Raw genomic sequence first — 18,433 nt, 5'->3', positions numbered from 1 at the left:
CCTTCCTTCCTTCCTTCCTTCCTTCCTTCCTTCCTTCCTTCCTTCCTCTTTCTTTCCTTTCTCTCTAACACCCCCCATTTTTTAAATACAGTAGCTCAGATGACTGGAATAGGAACAAGGGATTATTTGGGACAGCCCTTAGTGATATGCTCTAGCTCTGTGGTAAGCTGAGTCGCTATCACCAATAGTTTGGGTAAGATGACGGAGACAACAGCAGTATCTGGGAACACCATGTGAATTGATCTTTTGCCTGGCTGTGTTGAGCTGATAGGATCAAAACATTATCTGCATTACCTGAGCCATTTTCTCTCTTGCATGTCATCAGTATTTCTCCAAAGAGGGAGTTAATCTCCTCTCCAAAAATCCTGCAGCAATTCTCAGTGAGGAACTGCACCAGACTAGAAATCTGCAACAAAGCAATGGCAGAGAGATGTCCTGTTACTTCTTTCATTGTCACATTCAGGGCAAACACACCATGCAGGGGAAGAACACGAGCAACTGCCACCCATGAAGTGCCCTGATTAACACAGTCTCAATGCAGAGGCTTACCCCAGATGACTCGCAGCAGACCTCCCTGTGGTGGGCCAGCCTGGGGCTCTTGCCACAAGCTATCCCTGTGAGCAATCCCAGCACACTGAGCCATGGCACAAAGGGATGTGGCTCCACAGGGGGAACAGCGGGAGCCAGGGAGAGCAAGGTAGCATCTCCTGAGGTGCCATCCCATCTTTCCTGCTATGCCCTGCCTCTAGAGTTGTTTTTACCAAGTGTTTCCCCACATCACATCAAATTCCATCTTCTTCAGTAAAGGCAGATGACTTTCGTTCCCCACTGTCTCCTTCCCTGCTACCTTTTGCAGTCCCCACCTATGTCCCTTTCTACCCTGGAATAGGATTCAAATACTCCTGTCCTTCTTGTATACAGATTTTCCATTTTTGCTCTGTCCTGTTCAAGGCTACAACAACTGGAGATCTTTTTGGTGACAGAAGTCCTCTGCTAATGCACTGGGCATCTCTTTTTGATCTCTTTCCCCTTCTCCCAGGCAGATTACAAGAATGAATAGATGAATGTTTCTGGAGCCCTGAAAGAGGATCTGAAGAGGTACTAACTATTTCCACATTTGTAACCAACAGACTGAACAGGAAGATGATTATTTTTGCTTAGTACATTGCAGTCTCCTACCTTTTTTGTGAATTCACTTTCCATATCAGGAGTGGAGGAAACAGGAGGCCAGAGCAGGCTAGGTGCAATGCAGATAGCTAGATTAAATGCGTTCATCTGGTTCTCTTCAGATCGCATTTCTATACCATGTAGTACTCCAAAGATGTAACGTAAGAGAACAACGTTAGCTCTGGGGAGCTGCTCTATTAACCTGAAAGCATATACAAATGTAATTCTTCAAATTAGTGACTGGAAAAAAATCAAAGTTTTGAAGATAACATTTTCCATAGATACACACAAGTCAAGACCATGAAAATACAGAACAGGGTAACACGGTGCACTAATTGAAGCAGGTAGTGTGACCATGAGGCATTCTTGCTCAGCTGCTTGCCCTCGTTATAGCACATCTCTAAACAGTTTCCTGGGATGCCACAAAATACCCTAGCAGATAATTAAAATTACAGTCTGTCATACACGCAATGTATGACATCAAACTGTATTTCACTTAAGTTGCCTGATAGTTCACTATTCAGTGTGAACTATCCGTTGTCACTACCCACCATCGAGTTGCCACAGGTATGTATACACGTGCAGAAGTATGCGTGAGGTCAGCTAGCATACAAAGCTGTTTCCCATGACAGAAACTTTGCCAACTTTCTGTTTTATATCACCTTCAAGTGTGTAGGCTTCCCTTGCCACTATGCTCCAGTGTTTTATTTACAATCCATCTTGGCTTCAAAACGGTCACTAAAATTTGAGATGAATGAGGGGGAAATATGAGGAACTGATTTCAGCTGCTCTGTCACCCAGCATGCCCAGGTTCCCTGTGGATGACTCTGCCTTTGGTACCTGGCAGAAATCCAGATCTTGGACAGCACATTTATAAATATTATAAATATTTTTTTCATAAAAAAAAATACTTCATTTATTTACTGGCATCCACAAAACGCAGAAAAGTGTGACAAAAGAGTCATAAATTTTCCCCATACAGGCTCTCCCTTAAATATAAATGTAAGTTTAAATGCTCTGTTATATGCAAAGATATTTTTAGAATCTATTTAAAGTTGTGTTTTTTTAATTGCAGGTTGTAAATCGAATGTTTGGGATTTTGCAGGAAGAGAATATGGAGAATATAAGTAACTCTACCTTTGGATGCTTTTTATCCTCTCTTCGTTATTTCCTTGATCCATCACAGAGACCCACTTATCACAGAGCTGGGATGACAAAATGCTGCCTGGGATGTTGCGAAGAAAATCCTTATCCAGAGAAAAGAAGAAGAAAACGTGAACAGCTGTTCTGGAGTGTGGGAGGAAACGGGAATAATTTATGCAGATACAAGAATATATATCAGTAGAACAGCACTAGCTGACAAGTATCTTGATCCACACGGCATCCAAAAACATCGGAAAATCATCTGAGATAAAGAAGTTCTTTGGATTCTGTTAAAAGTCATTATTTTCCTGACTTGTCCTCACCCTTTCCTATCAAAACAGAGGTATTGGGATGCTTCATCTGCTATTTCTGAACTAAAAAAACCCGCCTGCATTGGGGTCAGTTATTTTGATACTGTTTGTCTGCCTTTACTTATCACAGAGTCCATCTGTAGCCCCTGTTTATTCTCCTCAGATGACAACCTTCAACCCCACCAGACAATAAGAACTCCAAGGCATCCCTGCCTGCCTTGCCCTTTTTGATAACGGAGTATTGGTACCAGTCTGGGATAGTATTCCTGCTCCTGTCTCCAAATACCTCAACTACTTGCAGGCAAACTGTTGCAGCTTGGGAAGAAGCCCAAATCCCAGCTTCCCAAACACGTTAGGGTAAGAGGAGCTATGCTGCGCATGAAATGCTGCGCATTTGCTCTCGTGGTGACTGCCCCCATGCTCTTACCTGTGTGCCCTAAACCCACCAGCAGACACGCAACAGCCTAAGTCTCACCCATGAAAACCTCTCATGTGGCAGCAAGAACGGTTTTCTGTGGTAAAACTAGTCCCCCAAAGCGATGCTTGCTTGAGAATGGATATTATAATTTCTTTTAAGCTAAAAGCTATACAAAAACAGATGTACTGTAAGAAAATGTGAGAAGAAATACGCTCCTTGTGGCTGGTGTTCTGCAGAAGGTGCGTGAAGCTTTTTGCACAAGCAACATTGCTTTTAACGTACAAGTCTGTAAGAAAAGATAATCCATGGGAAAATTAACCCCAGTATTTCAGGCAACACTATATGTTCACAAGGGTCGATGGTGTAATGTATTACTGATGAACAAAGAAACAGGTCTGCAAATTGGCCTTTCTAGTATCTCATTGACTTTAAGGAGAGATTAAGAGAGTTACAGGACCAGGATGTAACTGAGACCTCAGGAAAGCTGGCAGCAAAACAAGCTGACCAGTCCTCTTCCCCATCCTAATTCAGTGGCAGCTTCCTTTGGTGACCCTCATGTTAATGTGCCAGCCCACCCTTAATTCAGCCTAGCAAGTCCCTTCTTGGCTTGTCCCTGGTGAAAAGTCCGACTTGTTTGTGCCCAAGATCTGTGCTGCTCTCAGACAAAAAAGGAGAAAGGAACATTCTTCACATACCTTAAACAAAGATGCTGTCACAAATATGGATTCACAGGCTAAGTCCACTTCGGCACCCGCATCAAGCTTCTCCTTGAGCTCTTTGCAGGTTTTTGCACTTCCAGAGCGTCTGAAAATACCCTCGGTGGAAGGACCTTCTTGGTAAAGGAGGGAAAGCATGTCCTAAACAAAATCAAAAGGCAGAGAGGATTTCTCAGGGACATATTTTATTGTCCACAACCACTGAAGTGTGGTTTACCACTTTTTTCACAGGCAAGAACCTGTGAGTCCTCAAAAAGCTCAAAGTTAAATGCAAATCAAGGCTCCCTCCAGGCCATGCCAAACTGCACAGCAAAGCTATGGTCCAGGGAACCCATTTTGGAAAATGTTCCTTCAAAAACACGATGCCACCGCTGCAGAGCATGAACCTCATGCATGATCTCTTCCAGGATCTGCCCAAGTTTTAGCCAAGTCATTGAAATAAATAAACACTGTGGTATGGGAAAAGGCTACCGTGTGCCTAGTGCAGCGCCCTTTGCAGGAAGACATAAAATCCTCCACAGTCGTCAGTGTGTTTGATATTAGCACCAACCAGAGAAGAAGACTTATTTTCCAACTTAGCAGCCTGATGTCTGAACAAAGGAGATGCTATCCAAGCTGGGAAGTGCTTCTTTTGTTAATACCCATCTGCATTTCCACATCAGAGCTGGATTTTACCCCTTCTGCTTCTTGTGAGTGGCATTGCACCCTGCAAGCAGCTCAGAGGAAACAAGTAGACTTCTGCCCAGCTTCTGAAGTAACACGAGGACCTGATTTCTTCTGCTAAATTAGAGAGGAAGATGAGCAGAAAAGGAAATGCTCAAATCAAAGACCTCTCCCAAGATAAGATGACACAATTTTTCCCGGCTGTTTATTTCTCTGCAGTCTCGTTTGGGGTGCCTCTCGGACTCGCTGATCACTTCTCCACAGCCATGTTCCGAGCAATGTGGGATTTGTCATGGTTGTCTCTTTTGAAGGAAAATGCACGCAGACAGTCTCTGAACTACGTGCATGCACGCAGTGGTCTGAGGACCAACTTATCAAAAGGGATGGTGGGGGAGAACCTGTCATCATTAAGCCAAGTTACTCTGACAGTAATGGCTAAGCAGCAGCCTGTGGCTTCTTTCAGAGTCTGGCCTCTCAGGTCAGTCTTCCTGACACACAGCAATGCAGATATCCCTCAGGGAAACTATTTTCCTCATCTTTACTTTCTTAATGCTTCTTCTCACTCTGCAGAAGTGGAAAGCCACTCATGTCTGTGCAGACACGTCAGAGCAGCACCTTTCGTGGCAGCAGGACTCCCGTCAGCATTTCCATTTTCCTTGCAGAGACTTACTGCTGTCAAAACAGACTGAGTTCCAGTGCCTGAACAAACACTTTCAAAACATATTTTGAATAAAATACCCACAAAATAAAACGGGGGAGGTCTTCTTACAGTAGTTAATCCAAAACACATGAATGAAACTAATGGTGTCAGACAATTCAGAGTGGCAATGCCTAAAAGAGAGCCCTTCAGCTGTGAAAGCGAGGGTAGAGCTTTGCAGCAGGGCTATCAAACATGCCTGCAGCATTCACCCCTGATGTTTCCCTTCTCTTGCAGGTGTATCCCACACAGTACCTCAGATGCAGTTTTCCATTCTCCAGAGATGCATGAGAAATCAAAAGCAAGTCATATTTTGGGCATAAACACGGTGTTTTAAGATTCAAACCACAAAGTCTACCAAGCCCTGATGCTATACTTAGTAACTTAGATATGTTAGATGTAGCTTAGATATAAACTTCTGAATATTTATGTTTTGGGAAAATTTCCAAAAGGCAGCACTGGCTCCTCTCTTAGATGGAGAAAAAGAGAGGCCAGATTCTTACCGAGTCCATCTCTGGCAGGCTTACTTAAATCACCTAAATGATAAAAATGCACAATTCCCCTCAAAAGGAACTAAAAACCAACACTATTGCAAAACTCAAAAAGTCCTGGTATGATTCACTATTCAGGCAACGATAACGCAGCATACCAAGCACAAGCCTTGAAGACAAACCATCTGTTACTATAAACTGATGTAACCCCACTGATTTCAGTGGGGTTCTGGCGAGTTGTGCCAGCTGGAAGGCAGTCTGCTAAGAGGAAGGGCCCAATCCTGCAGGGATCATGGTGGGCGCTCCTCCCTCCCCCTCCACAAACGTTTCAATTGCTGAATTAAAAACAGGGCAGTCCTCAGGACACCCTCCTGACCAAAAATGCCACACGTCTATCTTAATTGTGCCTAGGATGGGCTCTAGGACATTTCTGATGTCCCTGGACTGGGTGGAGAGGGAGTTTTGGGCACCCACAGCATGAGCACTTGCTCGACACAGAGTGAGCAGATGCTGAGGTGTTCCTGAAGCCTCCAGCCATCCCAACCATTTTTGCAGTGGCAATGCCAGCTCAAAAGCGAGGACCTAGAGTGCTGGGATGCCTCCAAGAAAGGCTCTGAAACTCTCTGCTTAAGGACAGGAGGCATTTCTATGCAAGCAACGGCTGCCTGCGTTGGACAGCAGGCACAACCTGATTGGAGTCGGGGGTTTTACAGAGACCTTGGGAGTGGTTTAAGAAGTGTGCATGAGCGTGGTGTGTATTTACACCGTGTGAGTGAGGATTAGGGAGCCAGCCGTACAGCATGGGCTGTAAAAAAGCAACAGCCTGGAGCAGTCAGCCCACCACACACTTCTCGGGCTGTCTGGTACTGACCAGGCCTGATCACAGCGTATGTTAAAAACCAAAGTTCTTGCTGGGAAGCATAAATGAGGCTTCCTTCTGTTTGCTCTGCTTGAGTAGTTTCAGTGTCCCATTTACACTGCATCCCCATGTTCTCAAAGAAATTCCACCACTGTAAGAGCCAGCGCTGAGCCTGGGACTCACCAAGAGAGGTTTGGGCAGGTTGTCATCCTCACAGATGGCTGTTAGCAAGAGGCCAAAGAGCTTCCCAGGAGCAGCAGATGTTGAGGAGAGGGGCACGTTGTCCAGGTGAGTGCCTGGGCCACGCCAAAAAGCCCAGTTTATGATAGATCTTTTCCTTTTAAACGACTTTTGGCTTAAGTCTGGGAAAAGAGAGAGGTGTTTATTAGAAGAAATGCATTTCAATTCTAATTCCAGTATTTGTTTTGCGGTGGCTACTATGGTTTCAAAGGAAAAAATGACATGAACCAAACCAACTCCTTGGCACCCGGCTCAGCCTAATCCACCACGTGCATACCTGTGTGTGTGTGTGGAGACTACACTGCCCTACCCACAGTCATAAGAAGCTCACCAAGACCTGCACTGCATGGCTAGAGCACAGCACCAGTGCCTACCCCTCAGTGCAGGATGGTGAACCTCAGCCCAGTGGCTTCCCATGGAGCTGGCCTGTGCCCAGTGACTTGTTTCCTGCCCACAGCTACAGACCACAGACCTTCTCTGGAAAAAAAGGGTAAATAAACACCACTGCCCTCACCTTGGCTGAGCGTCCAGAGGCATCCTAGCTCCGCTGGCAATGCAGGAGAGCAGCTACTCTCTCCACAAGTAACACCACAGAATCACAGAATCACCTAGGTTGGAAGAGACCTCCAAGATCACCCAGTCCAACCTCTGACCTAACACTAACAAGTCTTCCACTAAACCATATCCCTAAGCTCTACATCTAAACGTCTTTTAAAGACCTCCAGGGATGGTGACTCAACCACTTCCCTGGGCAGCCTATTCCAGTGACTAACAACCCGTTCAGTAAAGAAGTTCTTCCAAATATCCAACCTAAACCTCCCCTGGCACAACTTTAGCCCATTCCCCCTCATCGACTGGGTGAGACGTCAGGCGAGTAGAAGCTGCCACCTTTGCTCTCCTCTCCACAGAACTAGCGTGTCCTTACTGACCACGACTCAGGGATTCTGCCTGCCCCTTGATCAACACTTTCCAGATGGCATTTCAGCATGCTGCCAGCACACTGATGGGCTCCATTTGTCTTCATTTATTTTAATGTATTTCATGAGACAGCTAAAGAGCACCGCTAATTGAAGCCCTTGTTTGCAGTGCATGAAGAAGGAAATACTGAGTTCAGACACAAAGAGTTTTTTAACATGACCTCTCTCAACATCAGCGAGTTAAATGCTTTCTAAAAGCACGGGCTACTTTTAAAGGTGAGTTGACACCATTTACCATGGAAGTGCTAACTGGGAAAAACTTATTCTAATATGTTTCTCCTTTTCTAGAAGTCTTCAAAGGCACTCAGCTTTGATTTAGTAGCTCACCTACCCTATGCTCCTTTCTATTAGCTGGTCCTTTCACCTGGTCAAACATTCAGCTTTCTGCTGCTGTGGAGGGCAGAGGGTAGAAGCAAGGCTTGCAGAAGCACGGGCTGCAGTATCATACCACATTTTTTTCTCCTGTGATTCGTTACATGCATTTTTTTAGCCCAAATAAGTGATATTTTCTTATACATCATTCCATTCTGGAAGATCATGCTCCCTTCGGGAATGGGTGGAAGTCTTTTCATTAGAGGTTTACAGGATGAAAAGTTACAGTTTAACTCAAAATGTGAGCATATGAATGCTAAAGCCCGATGAAAAATTCTTTTCATAAAAAATAATGAGGATATACATTTTAAGCAGTCCAAAGCTTCATGAAATATAAGCTTGGCAATGTCTAAGGCTTTATTTGACATGTCATGTTTTGAGAAAACATAACCAAGAAAAACTTTCAAAACAACATTTTTTCTTTCAGATGAACAGGACATGAGCATGTGACTGTGGTTTTGCCTCTCCTGCAGCTCTAGGCACCCAGTCACAAACACATTTTGGTGTTTTTCTTTTCTTCCTTTTTTTCTTTTTTTCTTTTTTTCTGGTAGCCCTGTAGATCTGGCAGGAGTAAAAATTAAGGACAGGTCCTGTTTTGGAGACAAAGGGATAGCAGAAATGAAAAAAAATAAAATCTTTTCTTAAGTCTCTCACTGTTTGTTCCACTCCTGAAAGCCAAAGCCCAAATGGACAAGGTGACCGAGTGGAAACTGTGCTTAAATGCAGCTCTCCTGGGGCGGGAGGAAAATCTTGTGTGGTGTTCTTCAACATACCAGCACAGAAACCAACAACGAATGCACAGCAGTGAAATGCCACCTCGCGTACAACATCGACACTCCCCAATAACAGAACTCATGTGTTTCCTATCCCTGTATTGAAGGGGATTGAGAAGTGTCAGGGTAAAGAGCAGATGAGAAAGGGAGGACGAGAACTTTCTTCTCTTGAATCTGTGCAAAGTTACATTGGGTGTCCAGCCTCCTCTCAGCCAAGACAGATGCACAGCTCTACAGGGGAACACCAGCACTGCACCCCAGGCCTTGCTACAGGGGATTGATTATTCTAAGCTCAGAATCAGAAAAATAAGCAACACTACTTTGGTTGCAGATCCTGCTCAGAGCTCACAAGAATAGCCACCTGCCTAGGGATCAATTCTACTCATATTTTATCTGAGGGAATTTAGTCCATTCACTGGTAGTGCCTCAGCCCCACAAGTGCCATTTCCTCTTCCCATAGATGAACCAGAAACTTCCCAATAAAACCTCAGATCTCTTTAAAAACCTAGCAGCCTTTCTGACCAAATCCCTTTCAAACAGTTTTCAAAGACCTCCTTTCTGTATTGAGACCAACTTGCTTACATTTTGCTTTCTCTTTTAACAGACGATTAAATATTAATTTGGACAACAGATGAGCCACTGACAGCAGCCAGTTCTTTCGAGTTGAACTTCAGGCAAATCAATATTTACAGTATTTTTAGACATACGCTCATAAAACACGGCTGCCTAACGTGGGGCACGCTGGTACAACCGGGCGGCTTCCCCCTGCTGCCCCCAGGGCCGGGTGTCCAGCCCAGCGGTACCGCCACCACGGGGCAGATGTCACCCTTGGCCAGGTGGCATTTGGTTAAAAATCTGACGCTTCTGAGCTTGCCAAGGGCACGTGCCATGTCTGCGTGAGGGTTACAGTGAGATGGCTGCAGGCATCAGCTGAGAGCCTTGCTGGGGGTGCTGCTCAAACTCGGTTTCCAAGTTGCTGATTTTATCACATTTTAAGGAAAATATAAACAGAATAATCTCAGCGCTCAGGTAAGTCCCAGAACAGCAATCACTTCTTGAGGAGGAGGTAAGGCCTCTTGTCCCAGTCTGGTATGGATTTCTCTGGAGGGATGGAGGGAGGGTTACACGGCATGTGGGCAGCAAAGCGTGGGCTCCCAGACCCCTCTCCCTGTGAACTGCCCTGCACGTGGTGTTGTGCCTGGTGGTCCCCAACAACACCACAGCTCCTGGCTCGCTGATCAGAAGACAAGCCCCAAACCAGATCACAGCCTTGGCTTGCACACAGGCACCCTTTTCCATTTTCCAAAACCAAAACAGGTGAGGAGGAGGCAGGAAGAGCACACCGAGCAGCACGATAATCTGGTTTGCAAGTAGCCAGACCTGTGCATCACTCAGAAAGGTTCTGCCAGCCAAGGATGAAAGCCAGAAAAAGCCTCTCCTCCTCCTGTGTAGCCCGTCCCTGAGCACAACTCGCAGCCTGCCCCAGGCGTCTGCTGCCCCAGCGCCAGCCCGGCCTCCCCTCCCGCGGCTCACACCGCGCTGCTGACAACACATCTGCGCTGGGGCTTTACGGGGCTGATTTGCATTCCTATTTTCTCTTGCCAGTCAATGTCAGCTGCCAAGCGGGGCCTGTAAACCTAATTACACCCCTTTGCTAGATTGCCTCATTCTTGAAATATGCCGTGAAGTAATACACGATACAAATTACCGGGGACGGGGGGGATGAAGGAGCGTGGAAAGGAAATTAATTTATATAAAATGCAATCAATTTCCAGAATAATTTGTAATAGGCACTGATATAACCTTGCTATATTTAATTTCTAAAAACATTACAAATGGATTCTACCCATACTTTGTGGGAGATCTTGGCTATTGGGGCTTGCATAGGATAATGAAGTGTGCTTTTTATTAGTATACAGTCATTAATGGTGAGCTAGGGCAGAGCTCCTAATTAAGCTTAGTGTGCTGGTGTGTTAAGCACAATAAAAACACATCGTGGGATGCATCCTTATCGTACAGAGTTTGTAGTCTAATGCCCCAGTCCTGTCAAGATCTACTCATCTGTTTTCATAGAATCACTGAATGGCCTGGGTTGGAAGGGACCTTAAGAACCACCCAGTTCCAACCCCCTGCCATGGGCAGGGACACCTCCCACCAGCCCAGGTTGCCCAAAGCCCCATCCAGCCTGGTCTTGAACACCTCCAGGGATGGGGCAGCCACAGCTTTGCTGGGCAGCCTGTTCCAGGACCTCACCGCCCTCTGAGTGAAGAATTTCCTCCTTATACCTAATCTAAATCTCCCCTCTTTTAGTTTAAAGCCATTCCCCCTTGTCTTGTTGTTGTCTGCCTGAGCAAAAAGTTGTTCTCTACCTTTTTTTATAAGATGGAGAGCTCATGTTTTACTCACGAGCAGCGAGCAGTCACTGTGTCATTGACAACAGAGTGCTAAACAGAGAGCAGGTGCTCATATTTTTGCAGGATCAAGGCCAAAGGAAGGAGAAAATATTACTATCTTCATTTCAATGAGAGAAATGAAATAAAGAAGTTGTATTCACTCACTTCATCTAGGTTCTCAAATTCATGCCCAGGCTGTGCCATGTGAGGGGTCCTGCTGAGGGAGGTGGGTGCTTGTTTAGCACCTTGTTCAGATAAAGGATGTTGCCAAGTGTTGTTTGGGAATTCTGTGCCAAAGTGAAGCCTTGACTGTGAACCATAAAACCACCCTGCCTTGCTACAGAGCACAGCGAGGGCTGCAGGGAGCAGCTCAGCTTATAGACTTAAAAAAACAAACAAACAAACAAACTGCAGGGGAGAGATCTTGTCTTTCTTTTGCTGCTTTTAGAGCAATCCCTTGACAGGCGGCTTGTCAAAATGTAGCTTACAAAAATGGCACACATGCAACAGCACGCTCAAAGCAAGGAGAACTACACAGCAAAATCCCCGTGCAGCTGGAGCAAACATCTGCCTGCTCCTCTCCTCTTCCCACCCCTTGTCCCAGCGCGCTGGCTTCCTGCAGCAGAGCCAGGACGTGGGCAGGCTCTGGAGGAAGGAGGCTGGCGAGCAGGGCGACGTACCGTGCAGCGGCGGGCACTCGGCCAGGCGGCTGGGCTTCAGCACGAATTGGCACTGCAGCTCCTGGGGCAGCTGCTCTGTCAGGAAGGATCCCTGAAGCTGCCGGGGGCAGGCACAGTGCTTCGACCCATGGGGCATCGCGTCACGGATGTGGCTTATCTTAATTCCAAAGGGATATTCGTGGCCTGTGCAGAGAGAAACAGTCATCGTCTGGGTTGGATTGGCTGGAGACTTGCAAAACTCCCATCTATCTCAGAGGAAAAGCAGATTTTGCACGCTGGCCAGCAGCAATTTCTTGGTAACCTCGGAACTGATGCTTTTCTGCATATTTACACTGGCACAAATCACACACTGGGTGATACAGAGGTACTGTGTTCAGTGTAGCTACACAGATGTAAAAGGAGCATCAGCCCTGTTACAGCTGTATCACATGAAAGCCCATCAGAAAAATACAAGTGACTATTTCTGCAATCAGCGTTCATTCTTTCTACCGCTTCACTCGCGCTGCTCCACGTTTAGGTACTTGCTTCTCACACGGTTCTGGCAAGAAATGTGATCATGGGAGCAGTCGCCTGTCAAATTTTTGCTGAGCAGGCAAAACCAAAGAAATCCAGCGTGGAAGAGATCTTCCCCGCCTCTCCGTGGTAAGTGCAAGCACCTTCAGCGCAGCCAAAAGAGAGACAATCACGGTTCCTGTCTGAGGCTGGGACAGGAAGGAAGCGTTAGGCACGGCGCTGATGCAGGCTGCGCTACCCAGCATCGGCAGGGACTACACAGAGGCAATTCATCTCTGGGGGAGCTTTCAGAAATGCCACCAGACTGATAGTTTTTTGGACTTGTCTAAAGACGTGGCAGTTGAAATGTATTAAATCTGAAGCCAGGAAGTTTCAGTTAGCTTGCACTTGGACATGAATGCTGCTAGGGGAAGAAACAATGTTTGACATTACAGATGGAGTGAAACTGAAGCACAGCTGAATGCTGCTTCTGATGTGCACCTATGCTAAAAGCCAGCCTCATTTGATAAACCTTTGTGTAAACATCAGGAACAGCATCATCTTACTGCCAGGTTCTTCTTTTCCGAAGACTGTACATTCAATTTGCAGTGAAAGAGGGTCAGTCGCTTAAAAAGGTCTTCCCCATTTCTGAACTCCCTGGTTCTACATTTAAAATGACAGCTCTGATCCTATCTGACTAAGCTACGTGTAACGGTCTCAAAGACAAAGTCTGGGACATTTCAAAGGCAAAACAGCTTGCAGTGTCTATACGGTGCACAGGTTAGACATTTGATAAATATTAATGTTGTCTGACTCCAGCAAAGCATTTGTAGTTGAGGCTGCTTTGAGAAGGAATGCTAAGATTTACTGAAGTTAGGTTTGCAGGAGGAAAACAGAAAATCCACATATTTTTCTCGTTCCAATCGTCTGTGAACTCTTACATAGCACAAGTAATGCGGGCTTCTATGGGGAACGGTTCTTAATAATGGGAAGGGATTTATTCTCGTTGAACCACAGGCCAAAATTAAATCACCCCATCCCATCACTTCTCAGCTTTGAGCTGATTCCTGGCGAGGGAATGTTTTCAAAAGCATTTGAGAAAGCGAATAAGCAACAGTTTGCTCCTAGTCAGAGAGGAGCTGTCAGCCGGGAAGAGAAATACAGGACTGGAAAGCAGGAAAGTGCTTCTTGAGTTGTGGAAGCAGGGAATGTTTCTCAAAACTCTGCCGAGTTGGGCTGAGGAAGGGGGCAGAGTAAACAATGCTATGGAAATGGAGGAAGAAATACGGTAGAGCTGGACCAGCTCCAAGGAAGGAGGAGGGGGAGCGGAGAGGCTGGATCTGTACAAAGACTGAGGCTCACACAGCTGAAAATAGTAAAAACGGGGCAGGGACAAATGAACTTTTTCCAGTGAATATGCCACAGCCAGACACAATTGCCCTTCAAAACCAAAGATCAGCATCTGACTAGCTCCCCAAATAGGCAAACTTGCATGACGGGGAAGTAAGAGGAAAAACGGGAAAAAAATAAAAAGGAAGCTTCACGTCAGTATTCTCCACATTTCTTGCTTCCTTCAGCACTAAAAACTAATGAGTGAACATTGAAAAATAAAATCATGCCAACAGCTTACCAATAAGAGGGTACGGAGCGTCTTCTCTTCCTGAAATCACCCACAGCTTGTAGTCTTTTTCAGAGCCCTATGAAAACCAAAATTAAGAATCAGTTTCCCAGCCATTACGAATAGCTTTGTGTTAGGTTTCTCACAACACGATGCCCTGCCACTGGCATCAACAGGGCCCTGCTTATTTTCATGGTGCTCAACTTTGCCACTGTCCAAGTTTCTGAATTCTGTCACTTGCAATGCAGCTTGAGCGGCCACAATCCATCTCTGAGCTGTGAGAGTGGCCAGAACCCATCCTTTCTAACACACTGCAAGCTTCCTAGGAGGGATATCTCTTTTGGTAGGAAAAGGGGGCGATTTGCCCCAGCTCTTGGCAGTGCTCCTGGATGTAGAGGGGTTGAGGTTGCAGCCTGCCAGGATTCAGGATTGCTTTTGAGGCCTCACCAACACGTAAGCCATGCTGTCGGTGAGTCAGTCCCTGTCCCACGTGCCCCCCTGCTCCTGGGAGGCTGGAGATGAGGCAACCTCCCGCCGGGAAGAGAGACAGCTCTGATGGGCCCCTGGGGTTACGGATGAGCAGGACAAGGCAGGGGCCTGTTGCAGAGCACATGGTTTAGGCTGGAAATGAGGAGACATTTCTTCTCAGCAAGAGCAGTCAGGCATTGGGACGGGTTGCCCAGGGAGGTGGTGGAGTCACCGTCCCTGGGGGTGTTCAAGGAAAGGTTGGACGTGGTGCTGAGGGACATGGGTTAGTGGGTGACATTGCTGGAATGGTTGGACCAGATGATCTTGGAGGTCTTTTCCAACCTTAATGGTTCTGTGATTCCATGTGGAGGATGGTGGGCCACTCATATGAGCTAAGATGACCTTTCAGCTCCATCCTCAGGATCAGGGCCATCACATCCTCTGGGATGTATCCTGGCACACAGGTGCCACCAGCCTCTCACCTGAGACCTCAGCTCCACCACTGCCCCAGCTTCTCTACGTCCCTTGCAAGCAGGACACGCTCAGCCTCACCAGTGAAGAGCATCCCACGCTGCACGTGGGAGAATGGGACGGGGCAGGAACCCTTTCACCTGCAATCAAGCACCCACCACTGGGGCCAAGGCAAGGATGGCATCCAAGGGACTCTTGGCGCTCCATGCTGTCCCAAAACAGCCTCACTGGCCCTTTGATGCATCTGTTTTGTGTGCAAGGGCTCGGGAGTGTTGGGTGGTGCTGTAAGGCTGCTGAACCCTCTTTAAAAATTCACCGCGGAGAGAATAAATCTACATCAAAGGAGGCAGTTTCCAGAGGATCGGCAAATGTGAGCAACTTTGGGAAAAGCCCTGAAAAACTGCTGATTTGAAAGCAAATTCTAAATATTGCCTGTAGCACAAATATACAAGACAATGTTACAGGTTAATTGAAGGAGGAGAATGGCGCATTATTTCAGATATGACAATGAGGCAATAGAGATAGAAAGAATTACATTTAATATAAACCCCTCTCAGGACAGAGAGTAACAGCATGTGGATAAATACATGTATGAAAAGTGATCTCTTGCACCTTAAATCCCTTTTCAGCAACACTGCTAAATCAGGGTAATTAAAGTCTAAATTTTTCTGGCTACAGAAGGTGATAAATACCTAGTGCTGGTATTTACTTAGCTCCAAAATTAAACCCTACCTCCTTTTAAACAGATTCGCCTACTATCTTGCATTGTCTGGCCCTTTACCCAATGTCCCCAAAGCTCTCGGGGCTCTGCTTGGTGCACGCACCTGGTGTAACGCCGATACGCCCTCTAACATAAAGCCTTTGCAGTTCACTCGCTGACTGACAGAGCTTTCTGGGCCATATTAGCACTGCTGTTAAGTTAGCTAGCAGGAGGCAAAAGGAAAATAAATAGGCTTTGGAGACATCTCTGGAGCCTCAGGGCAAGCCGCCAGGAGCAAATAAATACAGCTGAGGAGCACAAGAAAAGGTATTTACTTTTCCTTTTAAATGTATATATGGAAGGGTTAGTGGCTGTGAAGGGGAGGCAGGGGAAGAGAAGAGCTAGGCAGTGCAGTTTCAGGAGGCAGGCTGCTCATCTCCCAGCTGCAAATGTCCTTTATGGGCTTTGTGAGGCCATTTGTCAGGATAAATGTGGCAGTCCCAGAAAAATCAGCGAGTGGATTGTATGCAGAATATGCAAGCATGGAGCTGGGAAACCCAAGACCCTTCTTTCTGTTCCCCTTGATCGTTTGGAAGAAAAGGTTGATGCCATTTTGCAAGAACTAGTTGTCATTTTACCAGAGAAACCGCAGAGGGAAGAACCCTGATGCATTAAAACAGAGTGAACTCAGCGAAAGTAACAGCCCCATTAATCACCCAACATGTGACATGTAGTTTTTATAATTGCCATCGAAAAGTCACAGAGCTCCTTTCAAGTGGTTCTCTCTGGACATAAAAAAAAAAAAACCCTTGAGATGGTGCCTAAGGAGAAGCTCCCTCGCAGTTAGAGCAATCCTTGGAGGGGGCTGGGTGTTTGATTGATATACAGGCTACAGCTTAATTTATTTAGCTTGTCTGACTCTACTGCTAATCTTGTGATCTGTCCCTAATGAAAAAGGCTTTATGTTGTGAAGATGCAGTGAAAAAATGTAGTATATTACTTGAGCAAGTAATTCAGCAGGCAAGATTTTACATCTTTCAGATGGCTCTAAATAAAAATGTAAAGAGGAGGAAAGGCCTGATTGTGCTACATACAAGAGAACACGAAGCTGAAACCGAACCAGCTCCTCCTCCTGCTCACATCAAACAACTAATCTTTTTTGATACTACCATTTTCCTGATTTTTCTGGACATGAAATGAAGAAGTGCAAATGACACCCATAAAACAGGTAAAAATGAAACATCCTAATAAAGACTTGCAGTTGTAACAGCACAGTCTCTTGATTTCAGGTGCAGACGGGGGAGACAATGGGCTTGATTTTAACTCACATCATTTCCTCTTTGCCTCTATCACCTCCAAAACTACCTTAACCAGACAGACCACAGGATCTTGAGCTCGGGCCACAGCCGTGGTGGATGGGATGTGAGAGCCATAAAAAGATGGATAGAAATTGCTGTGCCCAGGAAACACCAAGCTGGAAGAATAAGTCCCTGGATGCACTAAAAGCCTGTAAAAAATAGGGAAAATGAATGCTAGGGAAGGTAAATTCTGAGGCTACTCTAACTTTGGCTGGGGGTCCCTGGAAGCCTCAGGGAAGCACAAGAGTAGCTCTGGGTCAGACTTGTCAGAATCCTTGCATGTAGATGAACATATGCATGCAGACCAACACATTTACAAATATCATTACCCAAACAGCAGACTGACAGGCCAGTTATAAACCTGTCACCCAGGAGCTTCTATGTCCATCAGCATTGGTTAGAGTCAATTGTGAAATGATGGGAGAAAGGACTAAGGGAGTCAGGATTCTTGCCCCTGGCACCGATTCCTGCTAACACTTGAGGCACTTCCTTCTCTGGTTTAGGGAAAAAGGAGTCGGTTCAGACACTACTGGATCTACTGGGAATAGCTGCATCTACTCAGTGCACTATTCTGAAGTATCTTAGGTATCCCGGGAAGACCTCTTTCCAAATACTTTCAGGCCATTGCTTAAATTGGGTGCATTCAGATTCTGTGCGATCACTCGGTTACATTCGTATCTCACATGACACTGAAGATCCACGGATATTTACAGTGTCTGATCTGGACACTTGAGAGTAGCGCTTATGTTTGTAATCTGAGGACACCGCTGACCACGCGTGTTTGCGTATTTGGAAACTAACAAACAAGCAGGTCAGTAGGTTTTCCATTCACACTGAAGTGTGCAAAAGGAGCTGCATCAAACTCTCAGTTTTTGTGTCTCAGTATCTCCTCTCATGTATCAGCAAAATAAATTTAAAAGCAACTTCAAATATGACTGGTTCCTTACAGGGATGGGAGTCTTACTCAACACTTTTAAGACATTTGATGATCTCTGGAGGTCTATATATTAACAAGGCACTTTTGCTTCATTTCGACAACACTGAATTGCTATGATAAAGGTTTTAATTATTATTAATATCCTAAAACTTGGAAAAGGTGGAAGAGGAGATTTGATTATTAAAAGTGACTACAAAAAGACTCATTAAAACCGGTGCAAGTACTTACAGGAATTCCCAGCTGCTGCAGGGCCATGAGAATTACATCATTTGCTGTATCAACATTGGTTACAGTTAGGGTTTTTGACTGTGAACAGAAAAAAGGAGAAAGTGGTATTAAAGATTTGGATTTGCAAAGAATATCTGAAGTCCAATAGCTCTGCATAATTCATTGCTGAAAAAACAGAGAGTTAAAATTTTGCTTCATAAGTAAGTTACACCACAGAGAAAGACCCAGCTGCCTGAGACAGAGCTTTGATTCCTCTGCCTC

The 18,433-nt window shown here is 45.7% G+C and overlaps 1 protein-coding gene across 2 annotated transcripts in view; it reads right to left on the bottom strand.

Annotated features, from left to right (window-relative positions):
- The window catches only part of ARHGAP20 (Rho GTPase activating protein 20), a 62,495-nt gene that overhangs the window by 4,290 nt on the left and 39,772 nt on the right, over positions 1 to 18,433 (bottom strand). For both annotated transcript variants that reach the window (XM_035326803.1, XM_035326809.1), the window contains exons 7-14: positions 18,173 to 18,250; positions 14,023 to 14,089; positions 11,901 to 12,083; positions 6,649 to 6,827; positions 3,735 to 3,896; positions 2,305 to 2,414; positions 1,180 to 1,369; positions 295 to 406 (exon numbers count right to left, since the gene is read on the bottom strand). In XM_035326803.1, the coding sequence (XP_035182694.1) occupies positions 295 to 406; positions 1,180 to 1,369; positions 2,305 to 2,414; positions 3,735 to 3,896; positions 6,649 to 6,827; positions 11,901 to 12,083; positions 14,023 to 14,089; positions 18,173 to 18,250 (1,081 nt within the window). The remainder of the gene's footprint in view (positions 1 to 294; positions 407 to 1,179; positions 1,370 to 2,304; positions 2,415 to 3,734; positions 3,897 to 6,648; positions 6,828 to 11,900; positions 12,084 to 14,022; positions 14,090 to 18,172; positions 18,251 to 18,433) is intronic.

This window comes from Oxyura jamaicensis, chromosome 1, assembly GCF_011077185.1.
Source record: "Oxyura jamaicensis isolate SHBP4307 breed ruddy duck chromosome 1, BPBGC_Ojam_1.0, whole genome shotgun sequence".
Taxonomy (NCBI): domain Eukaryota; kingdom Metazoa; phylum Chordata; class Aves; order Anseriformes; family Anatidae; genus Oxyura; species Oxyura jamaicensis.
The sequence above is the reverse complement of the archived record's forward strand: the minus strand, read 5'-3'. Positions and strand labels throughout refer to the sequence as shown.